This window comes from Paralichthys olivaceus, chromosome 4, assembly GCF_024713975.1.
Source record: "Paralichthys olivaceus isolate ysfri-2021 chromosome 4, ASM2471397v2, whole genome shotgun sequence".
NCBI lineage: Eukaryota > Metazoa > Chordata > Actinopteri > Pleuronectiformes > Paralichthyidae > Paralichthys > Paralichthys olivaceus.
In genome coordinates, this window is record NC_091096.1 from 23,346,241 (window position 1) to 23,364,959 (window position 18,719).

The window sequence follows — 18,719 nt, forward strand, 5'->3', positions numbered from 1 at the left end:
TTCCAGCATTCCACTAAAATGAACAGTGTCTGTTCCCTGTCATTTTTCAGATGTATATGTCCAAGTTAGAGAAAAGTTCAGTGAAATATAAAGGTTTAAAGTTTTTTCTCATTTCCATCTGACAACCCTTTAGGTTGGCAACCACAGGACTCTAACTGTTTATAAACTAGTTCAAACTAGCTCCATTCAAACCAGATACAACATCACAAGGGTTCACCCATTCTGGTGCGAAATATCTGAAATATTGGGGAATCGGCCAGGTTTGGCTTTACCATTACACCAACGATTTTGTGACAGAATAATAATACCAGATATGCAACGGATAACAATGCAATATTTTAAAAGTTGGTCTTATCACAGCTGAAAGACATATAAAAACTGGCAAATGGCAAAAGAACACGGTAAAAGTATGGAGGAATGAAAAATATGGACAAATAATGTTTGAAGAATTAATAATAGAGGGACATGGGAACACTTCTGGTTTAATGTCAAGCTGAGCCTAAAATTGATATTGATATTTAGATATATATATATATATATATATATATATATATATTGATTGTTAATAAACCCCTAGTGTCCATAGTTTTATATTATTTCATATTGTGTTATATGGTGGGCCACCCCCTCTTAGATAAATCTGTAGTGTATCTGATATGTGGCATGCTGCACTGTTTTGTTGCGCAAAATATAATTAAAGACATTTGAATTGGGTTGTGAAAGTTATTATATAATATATCTGGATTTGGTTAGTTTGTCAACAATTATTCTTAAATGTTGAGAAGTTCGTCATATGATTGGGTAACAACAACTATACAATAAGTCATTATGCTGCCTTTGAAAGTCTATTACTGTAAGCTATTTTATCATGTTTCAATTCACCTAAAGGAGTAAAAGTCAAATGAAGCTCCTTTTCTTATTGATCTAGGCGACCTGGAGAGCATGAATCTGAGACAACATCTGTTGATAATAACATGCTGTGATGTCAATAAGGATTTTCCTCTCATCCTTCGTTGAAATGCATTTTCATTTTTTCCCCTTAAAATTACAAGGGGCACCTGAATGCAGCACTGAGACTCAGTGTTTTCCTTATCTCCCTCATGCAGCAGGGAAAGTGGACTAAGTGCACAGCAGCTACTTTATAAACATACATGTCTTTGTTTGTGGGATGTTCAGTGAGTCTGCTAGTAGCCGACTCTTCCTCTCTGTACACTTCATGTCATGAACATAGTGTATGTCCAGCAGGCCTTTACAGACTTCACCGTGTAGACCATTGTGTGCTGTGCATGGCCACTTAAGGGTGTTGCCCCCTTATGGGCTGTGCACAATTTTAAGAGGGTGACAGCTGGTCCATCCTTATGAGAACTATGTGCAATATTCATACAATATCCTCAAAGGGACTTCTTATATTGCACTGACTGGCTTTTATGATACTTTTATTATTTCCTTCAGCAATTCTGTCATGCACTGTTTGAACTATTGTGTTAATAACGTCACAAAATCTGTTTAAAAAAATAACATGGTGCTCTTATACTGCAGTTCTTACACATACAATAAGTCTCTGCTATGACGTGTGTTGGGTGACATCTGCAACAGAGTGTCGCTGACTTTTCTGAGGGTGGATGGTTGGTCATAAGTTATTAAAAGCAACTGCATGGAAAACTACAGACTCTGTGCTGTTATGTGTGCATCGCTGCCAAACTTATGATAAGGGACTGACAGCCCGACAACACCACTCCACTGTACCTCAACTACATCACTCACATGGGCAATTCAAATTCTTTCCAACAGTCTTCTATTCATTCACCGTGGATTAACATGGCAAACAAGACAACCTCAGACAAACTTCATCCATTTATGCAGAAGGTCCAGACATAATTCAGATATTCAGACATGCTTACATCGTAAGAGGTTGCTGCATCTGTGGACGCAGAAAGAGGAAGTAACCAAATGGAGAAGGGAAAGGTAAAAGAGCTCATCAGAGGGTTGAAAGGATCAAAAACAGGAAGTAGGGTAATTCACACGTTTCGCCCTGAGACCTTAAGGAGGAAATAACTTTGTTCATGCAAATTTTGTGAAACATTGAAATCCACCAAGCTTGGTTAAGGTGGCTGAATGAAACACTGACTTAGATTCAATTAAATTGTATTCATATACTGCCAAATTACAACTTACATTATCTAAAGGTACTCTACACAGTCATATTCTAGCTCTGTCAGACAGGTTGTTATAACGATGGGATATTTATAGATGTAAATTTGATGTTAATGATGGCAGCACCAGATAATAACAACAGATAAAGCGAAAGAGAAAGGCAACGAGAAAATAAATAAACTTGGTGAAGACCATTACTCTAAAAAGAATTAAACTTTGCAATAGCCTCAGTTTACAAACAAAATTGACTTAGCTTTGAAAGGTTGTGTGCATTTTTTCAAAGGTTAATTGTCATCCCCTTAGAATCAATTTGATTCTGAGCAGCAGGCAGAATGAGAGTAGAGCCCATCAGGAATATGAAACTGCAGAACTTGTGCTTTGGTAGGAAAAATGTGTTTCAAATTTAAAGTGAAGTTCTCCCATGGCCTTTAGATATTTAGATGGAATTGATTGTTTTATTACAAAACCCTGGAAATATCACACTAAGAGAAAAACACTATCATTATTTGATTATATTCTTTGCTGTGGGCATGGAGCTGCTCTTTCTAGCCTTGCACTTCATTAATGACATGACATTATTGGTAGCATTAGGGAAATACTGGTCAAATTCCCCTTAAATACCTGCTGTAGAGATACTGTTTAGAGATCAAGCACAGAGAGTCCAACCTTCTGTAAACAGAGACTAAAATACAAAAGAGTAAACACCTAATCCTATGAATGCTTTTCTGTTTGTCTTCTGTTATCAGCCTGGTCCTGTGACCTCCTCTATTTACCATGTCACACTTTGCCACCAAACCCCAGGTAATGCTGTTGATCAGAGAAGGTCATGTTACTGTAAAATCAGTAGTTTGAAATGGTGCCAGTTGTTTTCTGTGACAGATCAACAGTGAAATCAACACTGTCACACATTGTGGTAGATCAGAAGTTAATATAGCAGCAGTATAGTGTTTTATTATGATATAACACATTTTACCATTTATATAGTATACCCAAATGCACAATAGAATTATATGTTTGAACAAAGATAGATAGATAGATAGATAGACAGACAGACAGACATAGATAGATAGATAGATAGATAGACAGATAGATAGATAGATAGATAGATAGATAGATAGATAGATAGATAGATAGATAGATAGATAGATAGATAGATAGATGGATAGATAGATAGATAGATAGATAGATAGATAGATAGATAGATAGATAGATAGATAGATAGATAGATAGATAGATAGCTAGATAGATAGATAGATAGATAGATAGATAGACAGACAGACAGACAGATAGATAGACAGACAGACAGACAGACAGACAGATAGATAGATAGACAGACAGACAGATAGATAGATAGATAGATAGATAGATAGATAGATAGATAGATAGATAGATAGATAGATAGATAGATAGATAGATAGATAGATCGTCCCGTCACGCCCAGCCAGCAACACACGCAGTCAGGTGCAGGAAACGCAAAACACACAGCAGGAAAACCAGAAAGTAAAAATAACAAGATACTACTGTACTATCTAAGAGTAGTGTGGCAGAATATCACATGTATTCAAGTTTAGACAAATAAAGTTTATAAATATAATGGTATAAGAAGATGCAATTGGAATATCAGCAACTGTAGTCCAAGATCTGCCAGCACTGACCTTGTTAACCTGCTTTAACTACAAATGTATTACTTAAATTCCTTTGACACACAGATCTAGGATTTTTCTAAATCAGGCCACAATTTACACACAAGAGCCAATTATGTATCCAACATCTATGGTCAATTCCTGATGCAGTCAGCTGCACATTTAAGTCATTTCCTGTTTAGCTCTATATCTTTGAGCAAATAACACATCACTGAATACGTGAAGCACATTATGCACTTCTTTAAATTGTCATAATGTCTGTTAGTACTGTTAGTAAGATACTCATTCAATTAAAACTACTGAGCACCTCAGGGGAAAATCAGGTTTCAGCTGGGGCTGGTGCCCCCCCTGGCCCTGCTCCTGGATCCGCCCCTGTGCTGAGTCACTTTGTTCATTTTCATTTTCTTCCTCCTCATCTGTACACGCTGTAAAATCGACCAAATGATGGATGTACTTACTCACAAACGACATCGCATGACCAGAGTGACCATATCATCATAAAACAGTGAATATAGAACATTGTAAATTATTCTAATGAAGGCAGCACATGAGATTCTGTCAGTGCAGAGCTGCGGGGGTCAAAGACCTGGTCAACAATGGCTGTCTTCTGGGAAAAGCTTTGCTGATACAAAGGCCCATTCAGCACGCTGACCACGCTCCCTTCGCATCATTGTCTACCACTACCAATCCATGGACTCACATCCACATGACCACAGCGGTCGGAGTCCAGGCTGATTTCCCATCAGGGACAAACAGGCTTTCAGAGGATTTTCTTTGTGTTTGTCTACGATGCTGCTGTTCCAAAAACTCACCAGACTTTTTGTCATGGGGATAAAACCCTGAAAGTTTAGTCAACACTTGTTGACAAAACAGCACATTCACACAGTAGATGCAGAGGTTCACAGTTGTTGAGTCAACAACAGAGATGAGCCTGTTACCACCAGTCTACCTTAATTCTTGTTTTACTGTGCTAAGTTTTTCTACAGGTTATCTTGTCTGAATACAGTTACATGTGTGAATACATGTGTGTTTCATTTGTTTAATTGGCATATTTCAGGTTGGGTTTTTTATCTTGAATAAATAATAACAGACCACAGTGAGTGTCTATCATATGCTGTGGTCTTGCTCCTTTCTGGGTCTCACTTTTTGACACCATTTCCAAGGCATATAGCTGCAATATTATAGCTTCTCCGATTATTGATCATTTTGCTGTACGCTCAGCTCAGTGTGAGTCAGTTCCTCACTTGACCTGTCTTACTAAACCTTAATCACACTGTGACGCACACGGTTTCCTGTGTATTTTGTAGGTGTTTTTCCCCTTTTGTTTCTGCCTGTGTTTTCCTTGGAGATTATCTGGTTGTGATCTTGTAAGTTACGATGTAAGTTAATGTTGTATGAAAAATCTCAAAAAATAAAGTAAAAAAAAAATATACTTAAAACATATGTGCAGGGAAGGCATGTTTGCATCTCTTTTCAGGAGCTGGGTCTTATTTGTAGTCAATCCCTTAACTAACGTGACCCACATTTGTTTGCACATGTTAAAAGAGCAGATTTTGAGCCGATAGCAGTATTTCAAATATTTGTTGAACATCCTTGGCCATTAGTGTTTGTATCACTAAAGCCTGGAAATAAACTGAACAGAAATGTGCCACCTTGACCAAAAACTGATCTGAAGATTCAGGAGAATCCTCTTTGCTGTAGGCTCAGGCCATTCTCTCCAGCTCCTCCCTGCGGCTGTTCAGAAAAAACAGCTCAAAGTAATACTTACCTGGTCGGGGAGATACCATGATCAAGAAGGGGGTTCTCCCAGGGCGAGGCCCAGCCATCGCACTTCGGTTGGGCTGACCCCTGCGAATTCCCCAAATGTGGGAATCTCGACTGCATAATTTCTGGTCGTGGGGGACTGCGTCCGCGCTCTTGACTCAAATATCAATAACATCACCTGTAAAATATCTGTACATACTAATATACTGTGCACACTGTATATGTATTATTTCATCCATGCACTATGCACCATTGCACCAAACTATTTAGCTTTTTTTACAAGTACATAGCTTTGTTTTTGGTCTATGTTCTTGTTTATGTCTATGTTTGGTTGTTTTTTAACTGTTTGTACTGAGAGAGCAAAGAAAAACCGGAGTCAAATTCCTCATGTGTGTTCACATACCTGGCAATACAAGTGATTCTGATTCTGATTTCTTATTACAGTGGCTCCAGAGAGTATCTCATCTCATCTCATCTCATCTCATCTCATCTCATCTCATCTCATCTCATCTTATGAGGTAAAGCTTTAACATGTGCTTTTCATTTTCAGGGCTATTTATCCCAACCTCACACTTATGGGAAAGTACTGGTGATTCTATGGAAAGTAGCTAAAGTTTTTCAGAAATGTGCTCAATTCCTCACCAGCTAAAGAAGGATGTAAAAAGCCAGTAAATCCCCTGATGATGTTACAAAGCATTGTGGCTAGCAGCAGCAACAAGGAAATGGCATCACTGGGCAGGTCCAAAAATGATGTCGGACATTTGTGTTGAGTGCTGGTTTTCCCGTTGTGGTCCAGCCAAATAAAGAAGAACATGAATGATATACAGTGCTCAAGCAATATAGGTTCTTAAGGAGAGATATGTTCAATAACAGGATGAGGAGTGCACATTGACACTGAGATAAATAATAGCAGCACCATACAAGTATTCATGTGCTTTATTACGATCCATGTTCAATATTTCATATTTTAATTAATATGCAATATAACTAATCACGTGTAATATTACTATTTATGTGCAATATTACAATTTTGAGTGAAGGTGTCTATTGTTTTATTCTATTGTATATTATATATATTATTGCCTCAAACTTATACTATTGTTCAATATACTGTCACTGCGATCTTGGAGCAAGCTGACACAATAATTACCTTCTCAATTAATAAAGTCTTCTCTTATCCTATCTGATTATGAGTCAGAGCTAAAGGATGTGCTTTGTGTTTCAGGGATATTTTCATGATCACTCAGGGAATACAGAGACTATGGCCACCGTTGACCTCTTGTGCGAAATGAAAATGAGGTTTGGAATAATATTTTATATATTTTTTCACTATAACTTTTTTTTCTTAGTTATAAACTGTGTTTGTGGAGACCTATTGGTTGTCATGGGCCCAGCAGGGGGGAACCATGGGGGCTGTGAATGATCTATCTCAGATGACTGGAAGAGCCTGATCCTCCACCACTACAAGTGTGGGAACAGACCCTTCACAGCTGACCCCTGGTGGTGTGTTTATTGAATCACAGTACCAAAGGCCTCCAGAAGCTGTGCTTGTTTTCTCAATCCACTCTCCGGTGACCTCTGTGGAGTTCCTTTCTGATCTGTATTCACAGACGTGGTCTCTCATTGTGAGAGCTTTACTCCTTCAGTTCATGGCAACATTTTGTAATGTTGTCCCTCAGAACTCTGCCCTCTCTCTAAAATAATCACTGCCCCAGTGCAAATATGCTCAGATATACTGTGGCTGCCCTGAACTTCAAGTCTTTCTCCTTCTTTTCCTCAGGCTGTGTCTGTGCTTGCCAAATTTCTGCTCTCAGATTTCCGCTCTTGCCCAGATTTTTGTGAGATGACCCAGTTTAAAGGGTATGTCGCTAACAAATGTACAGATGTCCTCATCGCAGGCGTGTTCGCTTCTTACAGCGTCCCGCACAGGCAGTCACCATTTAACTCCTTTATGTGTCAGACCAGGTCCAAAAAAACTGAAACGTCACTCAAATTCTGTTTGCATCTGATTGCCTCCACAAGGGATGTTAGGTTTTTTTGTTCCTGTCTGCTTGTTTATGTGTTTCACTGCCAGCTGGATTACACAAAAGTACTGAATGGATTTGTATGAGATATGGTCAAAGGATGCAACATTGGCCAAGAAAGAGCCCATAACATTTTGGAGCAGATCTGGATTTGGATTAACATTGCGTGATTGGGCGTTTTTTGACATTTGCCAGTTTCTTGATGGATCTTGATGTAAAAAAAATCTGGCATATTCAGGAAACTGCAATTTGGTGTGGCTTGATGGAATTTACTGTTGGGTCTTGGTGGAGTTATGAGCTCTACTGAGTATTATTTCAATACTGCAGTATACTATTGACACAAACTAAGTAGCGAATTAAGTTTTTATATCAAATCAATTGAATGTTACTGATTCACAAAATGTGTCAGCTATAGTTATATGTACGTTTGCTGACAAAGTAAGTTGAGATTGTTGTGCTCTGGATAAGACTGATGAAATGAGTAGAGGACCATTATAAGACCTGACCCTAAAAATATGCAGTCCAGCAGGTTTCCCAGATCTGTTTTTTTTTTTGGGGGGGGGGCACCCGAGGGTCAAGAAAGTAGATCAGCAAAATAAAACCTGTGTGTCTCCAGAATGTTGAGGACCCTGGTGCAGGAAATTCAGGGAGAAGTTTGACATCACAGTAATATCCTGACAGGTTTGTCTTTCACCTCTGACCTCTGAGCCAACATCAGCATCTCAGCAACAGGAAACCGACTAATAGAACAAAACAAGTTCACTGTAGTTGGAATGTATCCCAATCTGCCACTGGCTGCTCATATAAACAATGGCCTTATCCTGAAATTATAATGAGACAGAGCAGAGAGCAGTACATCTTTTTATTTATGAAGTTTCATGTCTGCAAGATTTTTACTGTCCCACTTCTCTCTTAGTGCAACAAAAGTCTGATAACTTAAGTTGTTTTTGAAATTTTCAACCAAATTTAAGTTTCATTTCCACTTGAACCAAACTCTGATGAAGAACATTAACTGACTGTATTTCTTTTCTTCTCTTTTTCCTTATTTAAAAACAGACTTTGAGGGTTGACAGCAGCTATGGTGACCTATTTTCCCCACAGTTACCTCCCAGATGATCAGAGCATGAAGTGCATTCATCAAAAACACGTGTTTGTCTTTTTGTCTGTCTCTTGCTACGTTTGTGCCAAGTCTTTCATTTGTCATTTAAACCTGAATGACTGGAAGATCATGACATCATCAGTGGTGACGTCAACCGGATTTGGTGGGTGAAACAAAGAAGTTCAACCAATGGGATAGTCCACAGCTCACGCTTTCACCCATCCCATAAAGTTAATTGCCCTTCTCTCAACAGATTCTTCATTGGTCCACATTACGTACACCCTCACTGATCTATCGCCGCAGGGAATACATCACATGAAGGACGGACTGACTTCGAGGCAACTTTGAATCAGACTGAAGTCACCTTCAGAAGCAGAAAACATTATGTTCTTAGATTTCACTCATGAACATCTGGACAAACACCTTTAATTCCACCTGGGAGCTTTCATGCATTACCCCAATGCAGTTAGCCCCAGTGCTGACTTTCAGTCACTCCAGATAAACAGCCTGCATTTCGCTGTGCTACCTTTTATTAGCAGTTGTTTTACAAACAACGTATGGCTCATATCAAATGAATCCAGTGTATTTGTTTCTCTATTGGAATATATTGCAGCCATTCAGCCCACACTTGTTGATACGTATGAGCTGTGGCAGTTTTTTTTTGGGGGGGGGCCAACGGGGGCCACTGTAACACTGAGCTTGGACCCCCCTGTGGCCCCCCCTCCAACTGAAGAGCTAATGCTACCACAACTGAAGCAAACCAGCAACAGTATATTAACATTCTGTGTTGCTGATGTGTTGTGTGCCCCTCTCCACTTCTAGTTATCATCCAAATGAAGAGGCAAAGGACATTAAGTCCTATAAAAATAAAACAGACAATGATGGAGCATTGAGAGAGAGCCAGATGAATAAAACCAGCAGGAAGCGGAGAGCGTGACAGAGGGAAAGCCAGAAGAGTTATTTGTTGGGGAGACTGTTTTTCAATGAGGGCACAGAGCAGGAAGGAGAGACAGATGCAGAATCTGAGAGTGAGGCTGAGGGGGACAGACAAGGAGGTTCCAAGTGCATGACTCACCATCAGGATTCAGCTGAAGCTAACAGGAATGTGTTTTATTCTGTTTTTAATATTGTAATTTGATGGAATTGTAACTGTAACAAATACCAATGAAAGTATATGTTGGTTGTTTTGTGCATTATTACTTTACATAGGCTACTGAACTGAAAATGTTGAAAGCTTGAACACTGTCTTTGTCTCTTTTGTCCCAGGTTGAATGTGCCCCTCTGACAAAGCAACTGGCCCCAGCCTGCCTCTCAGTAAAACTGGTCTAGAACCAAGATCCAGATCCAACCTTTCATCCAGGATCCCTCTGCCAGCTCCCACACTATGCATCAGCACCAGGCCTTTTGGCCGCTGATATCTTGCTTCTAACAAGGTCAAGTAAAAAAAATTTCATACAAGGTATAGCAGACAGTAAACATTTCCATTATAGTCTACATTATCCCAATAAAAAACAGAATAAATGAATGCTAACTAGTTCTCTTTCCTCTGTATGAACTGAACTTTGAACTGGCTCAACTGTGATACTAACAGTTGTTGTCGTCTGGATCCTGCAGAATATTAGACAGCAGAACCTGTGTTTTGGGAGTAAAGGGATCTATTGGGTCAATATGGTGTTATGGGCTCTTTATTATATCAATTGAATTATCATATTTGCAATATCTTGGTCTAAGCTCTGCTGCTTTGATTTGTATCATTGTTTTTAATACTTTAGAGGTGATTGCAGTATTTGTATTGAATTTCCTTTGGGATCAATAAAGTATCTATCAATCTATCTATCTATTCAAAATGTCCATATTTTTAAATATCTTGTATCCACTTCAGCAGTGTTGAAAATGAAGCAAACCTTTAACAATTAAACACATTGTGAAACATAATCAGATTTGATTTTCATTTAGTTGGGTGGTACTAAAGCCTCATGTCAGCCGGACCATGTCTCCATCTTGTGGCAAAGTAAAAAACAGCAATGGAGGGGCAAAGCATCACAGGAGAGCCAGAGAAAATATCATTTATTTAATTTCAGACCATTAAAATCATGTAATGCCATGGGCCCCCAGTATAAGACCCTCATTTAATGACATTGTAAAAAAACCTTCCACAGTAAAAGACCTGCTGCAAGTGAAGCCTGAATGAACAGACACATAACAATGCATGGATCAGAGCAGTATGAGCTAAAAAGGTAATGAGATGTAGGTTACTGCACCTTGGAGGCACTGTTAAAAAAGGCAAAGAAAGAAAAGGCACACATTGAGAAATTTGTTCCAAGAGAGCCTCCTTTTCATAACTACATCTAGAAAATGATCCAACAGCAGAGAAACTGAACTGTGCTACTTTTATAATTAATCAATCTGGAGTAATTGTTAATCCAATAATCACATACAGCTTCCATTTTGATTTTTAAAAAATGAACATGAGTGACAATGCTTTTAATAAATAGCCTCTAAGGAACAGATACTTTCATATACAAAGATATTTATGACTATATACAGCTCATAATGGGCATCACTTGGACTTCTTTGAAAGTAAACTGTTTCTGTAAGAGCAGAGCAGGATGAGAGGTGAGAAACAGATGTGCCTAACTTGTTTTCTGAAAAATGCACAGGTGTTGAAATATAATTTTCTAATTTTAAGATGCTTTGACTGAGGGCCTGTTTAATTGTCATGGACCCAACAGGGGGCGCCATGGAGGTGCTGTAAATTGTCTAGCTGAAAGGCTGGCTGGCTGGAGGAGCCTGATCCACTGACAACACAACAGATGTTTTCGTTTTTTTTCTTTTCAATGAACTAATGCCTCAGTTCAAGTACTATATTTCTAGAGTTAAGACACAGTGAAGGAAAGAACGATCAGTTTGAAAAGACTGATGATTCTGCACAGCCTACATGGATAAATCCCTTCTAAAGGACCACTCAAACATAAATGCTAATGGAGTGCTGCTTTTCACCTGTAGGTCTTCTCTTCACTTTGATACAGACTCTACAGACTCTGTGTCGTAGTCACTGCTGGTATTTAGAACCTTAACGGACACCCTTATGTGAAGTTTAACCCACTACAGCTGTCGCTTTTGTGCATGAAGACAGTTTCGTAACTTTGACTGCAAAACTATCGACAGAGCAGAAACATCGCAAACACCAGTTAAGTAGCTCAAGAACCAAAGCAGGCTTTACATTAAATAATTCTCTATAGGCCTGAATACAAAGAAGCTGGAAGCATTTTAAAGGAATGTACTTACATAAATATCCAACATTCCATTAAATAAGTCATGACCTAAAATTGTTACAGATTCCTCCAATTTTAAAAATGTCGTCTATACACTGCATTTCTCCTCTTTTGAACTATACAACTAACTAACTGTCCTATGTAGTGCATTTAGGTGACAAACAGAATGATTGGTTATTTCCATCCACACATATTAAAGTGACTTCTTCTTTGCCAGGAGGAAATAACTGCTGGTGGTGAGACAGTGACAGCGACGCTATGAAACGTCTTTTAAGAACAGTGACAAGTGTTTTTTTTTTTCTGGTGTCAGGTGAACGCCCCCAGACCTTATAGAGATTTCACACAAGTTCAATGGCTGGTAGTGGGTTGGAAATTAAAGTGCCTTAAACCAATGAAGTCCTTGAAATCCAATATTATCATGAAAGTTACCAGTAGAAACAAACTAAGAAGAAGTAAAGGTTTCACCAGACAACAGTGATATCTATATATCTCTTTGTATACTGTACAGTAGGGATGTTGTCATTTAGGATTTAGATTCATTGTTTAGGCATGAACATGTATTTATTTTGGCTTTTCGGTGGGATTGACCACAGGAGGCACTGGAGTACCGATGGGGATGACTCCAGTGGCCAGCAGGATGATGATGAGGACGATGATGAGGACGACCACCACGATGACCACGACCATCTTGACGTTCTTCCACCAGTAGGAGCGAGCCACTTTATGAGAGGTCTGTTTGAAGTGCTGAGCCTGAGAGAGAGAGAGAGAGAGAGATAGAGAGAGCTGTATGTGAGAAGGCAAATGGCCGAGCGAGAGGCTCTGGACCTTCTCCAGAGTGACTGAATGAGCAGGAGACCCTCCGCAGGGTTCACCGTGAGGGAATAATGTGTTGATGACGATTTTTACATGCAACAAAGAAGACGAATACAAATATCTCAGGATGAAAAAGCAGTGCCATACACGTAGAAAAGATAAAGGCAGACATGTTCTCCACAGGAGAATTTATTTGTCACGTTCTGCCTCCTGCGTGCTACGCTTCCCATCAACTGAATGCTGAATGGAGGTTTCTATGTTGCTGTATGTTGTTGTGAATGCGTCAAACGGGGGAGTCTCCTGCTGCATGAAAGACAAACTCAGGAGAAAGTCCAGACCCGATTGTTTCTCTGGAGTTCATTCCTGAAAACTTCTTTATTAATATGGAAATGAAGGGACAGACAATATATCACCACTGTTTCCAGTGGCGGGCTGATGACTAATATTAAGACAGAGTCAAACATCCTGTTTATAAATAGTGGGAGGTTTTCTTTCTCACTGATCTAGTGTCTACTGATCTCTCCATCAAGTGAGGTGCAGTATATTCTATCACTACCTGTCCTCGTCTTCTTCGGCTTTTTTTGCTAGTTACAGTATCACAGTTATTTCTGCTACCTGGAGAAAGCTTCCAGTAGCTACTGGGAAAAAAAAAACAAGATGTTATCCTCCTCCTGTTTTGGTCGAGCTGTGGCAGATGTACTTCCTTTGTGTCATAAAATGAGCCATTTCATGTCCACTGGCAGATACAACTGCAGTGTGAAAACTACACTTATGGGGAACTGATCTCAATGCAGATGGTGGTGTTGTTATGTAGCCATTACATTGTGCAATTCACTTCATAATGATAAAGCAAAAAAAGTGCAATGTAAGATGAGTGAATCATGGGCTCACTGGCTTTTACTGAGACAGTTACATGGAACAGACAAGTGAATAAACTCCTGCTGTGACACTGACCCCTGCCTGCAGGTCCTCTGACTTTCCCATGAGATCGTCCAGTCTCTCTCCTCGGGCCAGGATCCGGTCCACGTTCTGCGTCATGATGTTTTTCACCCCATCGACCTGATCCTTCAATGTCTGCACCTTGTCCTGAGGCTCTGGTTCTACCTCCACTCCTACCCGCTCCTTGCATTGGACAGAAAAGTCATTTCAGAAAAGAACAAAGTAGAAAACATGTCTAAAGTCTATGTTTTCGTTTTTTTAATCAATGTGAAAAAGGCCACTGTGGAATTGAGCTGAAAAAAATTGTATTTGACTTTGTATCAAGTGATTCTAAATGAATGGAACATGAGGATGTTGTTGTTGTTGAGAAGCTGTGTCTTGTCAAAACCACAAACTTCAGCCTCCAAAATGATCATTGAGTTGAATCAACAGTTGCTTTGAACTGCATCGGTTACATTCCAGTTTGTTCAGAATAGAGTGCTGAGGGATTTTCACCTGAACCAAGAGTCAGGGTCATGTTATCCTTGCTTTACCAACTTGTCTCCTCCTCATTGTGCACAGGTCCGGCACATTCATGAAAAAGGCAGAATGGCCAAAGTGGCATCATCTTCTAAACCTCTTCTTCTGTAACAGTTTTACCATTAGGCCTCCCACTTTTTATCCCATTGGCTGATTTGATCTGTTTAGTGGATCTAGAGACGAAGTCTCTCGCTGAAGTCTTGTATTGTCAGCAGCAGGTGGTGGCTTTGAGAGTCCAGTCCCTCAGGCTGCTGCACGTGACAGCCCCGCCTACAGGCTGTCACACTATTGTTTTGTGTGTGGGAGCGCCCTGCTATAGCATGTCTGCATTCACCGCGAAGATAAGATGTGATCTTATAAAGCCAAGGGTTTATTCAAAGCACAAATGTTGTTAATAGTGGTGTGTGTGTGTGTCACAAACATACAGTCACCTCAAAGCTTCATAGAGAGGCAGCTGACTGTAAACAAAACAGTCTCTAGGAAACAGAGCAGGTTGCTACGTCATCTCTCTCTCTCTCCTGTCACCCTGTTTCTTCCTTCATTCTTTAACCCCGCCCCCTTTATTTGGTCCATTACCTGCTCCCTTTAACTGATCTCTTGTTCATTCTCTTCATTCTTCAGAAGGTCAACTTTTTAATTTTCCTTTGGTGCTGTTGGCTTGTCTCAAAAAAACACTTTTACCGTGTACATGATGAAAAAAGCTGCTTTTGATCATGTACTCTGCATTTTGTTACTGCATTTAATTTAAAACTTTTCGTGTTCCTAATCTCTGTATCATACGCTATGCGTAACAAACATTTCTGAATTCTTTCCTGTGTCTTTACTCTCCTCCTGTAACAGATCTAGTTTACTGAGGCCTGTTGAATGGCTGACAGCTATCAAGTATCAATATTCACAGAAACATGCCAAGCACAAGAAGTTCATGCACCGATGACTACACACAGTATTCTTTTGAGAGACATTAACTGTTGTAAGACACGTAGAGGAATTCACCCAAAAATGTCTCAGCCCGGCCAGGAAAGTCATTTCAGCCAACCAATACAATTAAAGGATAAAGTAAATATTTAGCTGATACTATGGGTTTACATATGATTGTAAGGAGGTGCTCTGTAAAATGTGAGTGTGACTAATCGTTCCTGTGGAAAGGCTTGAGTGGGGCTGTAAAAGTAGTGGCCGGATATGATTTTAATTGGTAGGCCATGTAAAATACTCACTACTAATCTAGTCAAATGGGACTTTGCCGCAATCTGTGAATGCACACATTGAAGTTTGAATAGACTTTCCTATTGCAAAGATCTCCTGCTGTATCAAAGCACCACTAATAAATGCTGTAGGCTACAGAAAAACAATGTTTGTTGGTTTAGCACTTGCCCTCAGCATAGCCTGAGTCAGTATAGCTGGAGTTCAAAGGTTTGTCTGGAGATTCGCTCAGAGGAAAGTCGATGTTTCAAAACCACAGAGGACACAGCTTTTAAACTGTTCAGTGGGAGCAACAGTTTCATGTCAATAGCCTCCAACAGATAGTCATTAGACCCCCAATGACCCTCAGTGGACAAGCTTTTGTTACTTTTTGTAACTGGCTGTGAAGATCTGTGGTACATTGAAGTTGGAAAAACAAGTCACATTGCTGAGAACACGGAAGGAGAGAAAGTGAATATAGGTTTGTACTATGTCTGGAGCTCTCATGACTAAAATAACATTAATAATAATAAGAAAATTTTTATTTCCCTCATAAAACACCCTGGGAGGTCCTGTGATGTTTTCAATGGCCTTAGGTCCTGCTTGGAGTGGTCTAGTCAATAAAGACTTCCAAATTCAAACTTGACAGTTTTATGTTAAATATAAGTTACAGTGAACTACAGGAAGTGTTCTAGAAATAGAAAAAAAAAAACACTTATATAGTTGAAAATCAAGAACTTAGTATCTAAAATGATGGAATAAATGGATTACGTTTATAGGTCACGATGAAATGATAATATCACAGAATTCAGCCCTGAAGAGTTGTGTTGTTTATGTTGTTCATTTCTTTGTGTTCTGAGTAGGTATGCAACATGTAACTGTACATGTGTGTTTTTTTAGTTGTGATTATGTTTATTTTGCTGCACTCTCCATTCACGAAAAATACATTAATATTGTCAGACTGCTATAAGTATCATTAATGGCTCCCCTACAATTAAGTATAAAGAATGTTTTTCAGAAGCATCTTTCCAATTCAGAATAACATTTAGTAAAACAGCACTTCATTCAATAACATTACTTTATGAAAAAAAAACTTCTCTAAGTGCACTCTCCTTTTTGTTTATCTTTAGTGTTAACGTTAATACAGGAGTGTGACAAAGTTCAGCTAACAATATATAAACTGGGATTATACTTAAAAGGATAGTTCACCCAAAAAAGAAAAGTCACTCATCATCTACTCACCACTATGCCAATGGAGGGGTGGATGAAGCGTTTGAGTCCACAAAACATTTTTAGAGTTTCCGGGGTAAACAGTGTTGCAGGCCCGACATTCAAATCCAACTCAACAGTGTCATTTACATGATTATAGCCTATATGTCCACAGTTATCCTCCTACTTACTGCTGCAGCTCCTGAGTTCTGCAGCTCATGAGTTCTGCAGCTCCTGGGTTCTCACTGGACACGTTTAAAGAATTGTTCACCAGTGACTTCAATTGTATTGGATTTGGCTGCAACACTGTTTACCCCTGAAACTCCAGAAGTGTTTTGTGGACTCAAACACTTCACCCACCCCTCCATCGGCATAGTGTTAGATTAGATAATGAGTGACTTTTCATTTTTCAGTGAACTCTCCCCTTTAAATAGAGTTGGATAAAAGATATTACATAATATATGAAGGGCTCATGAGAGAGAAATGTTACAGCAAAGGAGATGTCATTAGTTGAACTACACCAGGGTGTTATCTCTGTAGCTGCTTTCAGACCTGCACTGAATTCCGGAAATCTCCTGATACTTTCCGAAGGAGTTGTAATTGAAGGCAGATGTCAGAATGAGAGGCTCCGGACTGTCTCCGGGGCAGCCCCCTGGTGAGAACTCCGGAGAATGTCTCTACTTCTTTCAGCAGCAAAGGACAATGTGTGGAGAACCCGACATTTTAGAACTTGAGGAACAGAACCTGAGTAAAGTAGTTCCCTGCGGCGGAGCGTCAGGCTCGGGTCCTGGAGGGAGCAGTCCCAGACTGTAGGTTTCAGACGGTGTCAGGTAATCAGGCCATTTTGTTCAGACACTCCGGAGCTTCACCACGAAAAGTGAATCCACGGACTAAACTTCTCTCCTGACAACTTTAAGTGAAATAATGATTTTCTCCGGATATTCACCTGTTGCTGCTCGTTCAACACGGTGACGGCGGAGTCTTACTGAACAACACAAACAAGCTTCAGCCATTATCACCTACCGCATCAATGTCCATGTTGTTGCAGACGAAGTCCTCTGAGCACAGGTCCACTCACTTTCCAGCGGACGCTGAAGATTAAAATCTTGGGTTTAAAAGTCTTTTGAGGACGAGAAAGTTTGAATGTCCTCCCAGTCAATTTGTTTCCTGCTGTGTCTCACTTCCTGGTTGTTCCTTATTCCTTCAGACAGAATTCCGTCGCTTCAACTGTCAAGTCAACTATAGCACAGCCTCAGCTTCCTGAGCGCCTTTTCACAATTAAACACCCTTCGGCGGCTTTTTTAAAGAAATCATCAGTGTTTAGAGATTAAAACAACTATTCAAAAGCCCTATGGTGAAAATGAAAATGAAACACTTTTAAGGAGCAAGTTTAAATTGTATTGTCAGCCGTATTTAAGACGCAATATCAATACATTGAAGGCTACAGTGAGAAAATAAAACTTTTGAAAGATCTGACCTGAATTTTTCTCATAAAGTGGGAGTTATGAAACATTTCAACAAAGAAAGATCATATTGTGTTGTATGCATTTTGTAGCCGTGTGTAGGTGCATTGTCTGTATTTCATGCGTATTCACGGTTTCTGTGAAAATCGTTTGCTTTTATTTTGAAGGCATCATCTCAATTTTTGCTATAGTTGTAGAACAACTTGATGTGAGTGTACTTTTTAAAATGGGGATGGCATCACACCAAGGTGTTTCCATCGTGAGTTGGCCGTGTGCACACTCAGGGACTATTGACGTACACCTCTCAGACTCTGTCAGAGTGTATTCTGGGTTTTCCTGTGTGCTGTGCTTGTGTATATTACATATAAAAGTTGGTTTTATGTGATCTTCTGTGGTTACGATCAAAAAACAAGGTGAAGGCCAAGAAAGCCAAACTAAGACTAGACTCATTCACAGGGAGCCTAGATTTTGATTCCTACTATTGTTTCATTTGATGGTTTTGCTTCAGTGTTATGTGATTATTTTTTCAGCTCTTCATATTTTTAACTTCTACAAGGTTAAGGATCTGTGGGGTTTTTCCACTTGTTTAATCATGCACCTTTATACCAAAGACTTATCCTTTCATCACAGGTAAATTA

The 18,719-nt window shown here is 39.4% G+C and overlaps 1 protein-coding gene and 1 non-coding gene across 2 annotated transcripts; one reads left to right on the forward strand and one right to left on the reverse strand.

Annotated features, from left to right (window-relative positions):
* Positions 1-5,557: 5,557 nt before the first annotated feature.
* Positions 5,558-5,721, forward strand: LOC138407539 (U1 spliceosomal RNA). The gene has a single exon (XR_011240962.1). It is a non-coding gene; the product is annotated as a U1 spliceosomal RNA (small nuclear RNA).
* A 5,015-nt stretch (positions 5,722-10,736) lies between these two features.
* Positions 10,737-17,866, reverse strand: vamp8 (vesicle-associated membrane protein 8 (endobrevin)). Its single transcript, XM_020094032.2, has 3 exons — positions 17,642-17,866; positions 13,727-13,894; positions 10,737-12,709 (listed from the first exon to the last, which is right to left on the reverse strand). The coding sequence occupies exons 1-3, from the start codon at positions 17,654-17,656 to the stop codon at positions 12,521-12,523; spliced, it is 372 nt and encodes a 123-aa protein (XP_019949591.1). The 5' UTR covers positions 17,657-17,866; the 3' UTR covers positions 10,737-12,520.
* Positions 17,867-18,719: the final 853 nt, after the last annotated feature.

What these genes read in the sequence shown, in the direction of transcription:
- vamp8 (XM_020094032.2), bottom strand. An exon ending in CAGAGGACCTGCAGGCAGGG is followed by an intron (nt 12,710 to 13,726) that starts GTCAGTGTCACA and finishes TCTCTCTCTCAG; the next exon opens with GCTCAGCACTTCAAACAGAC.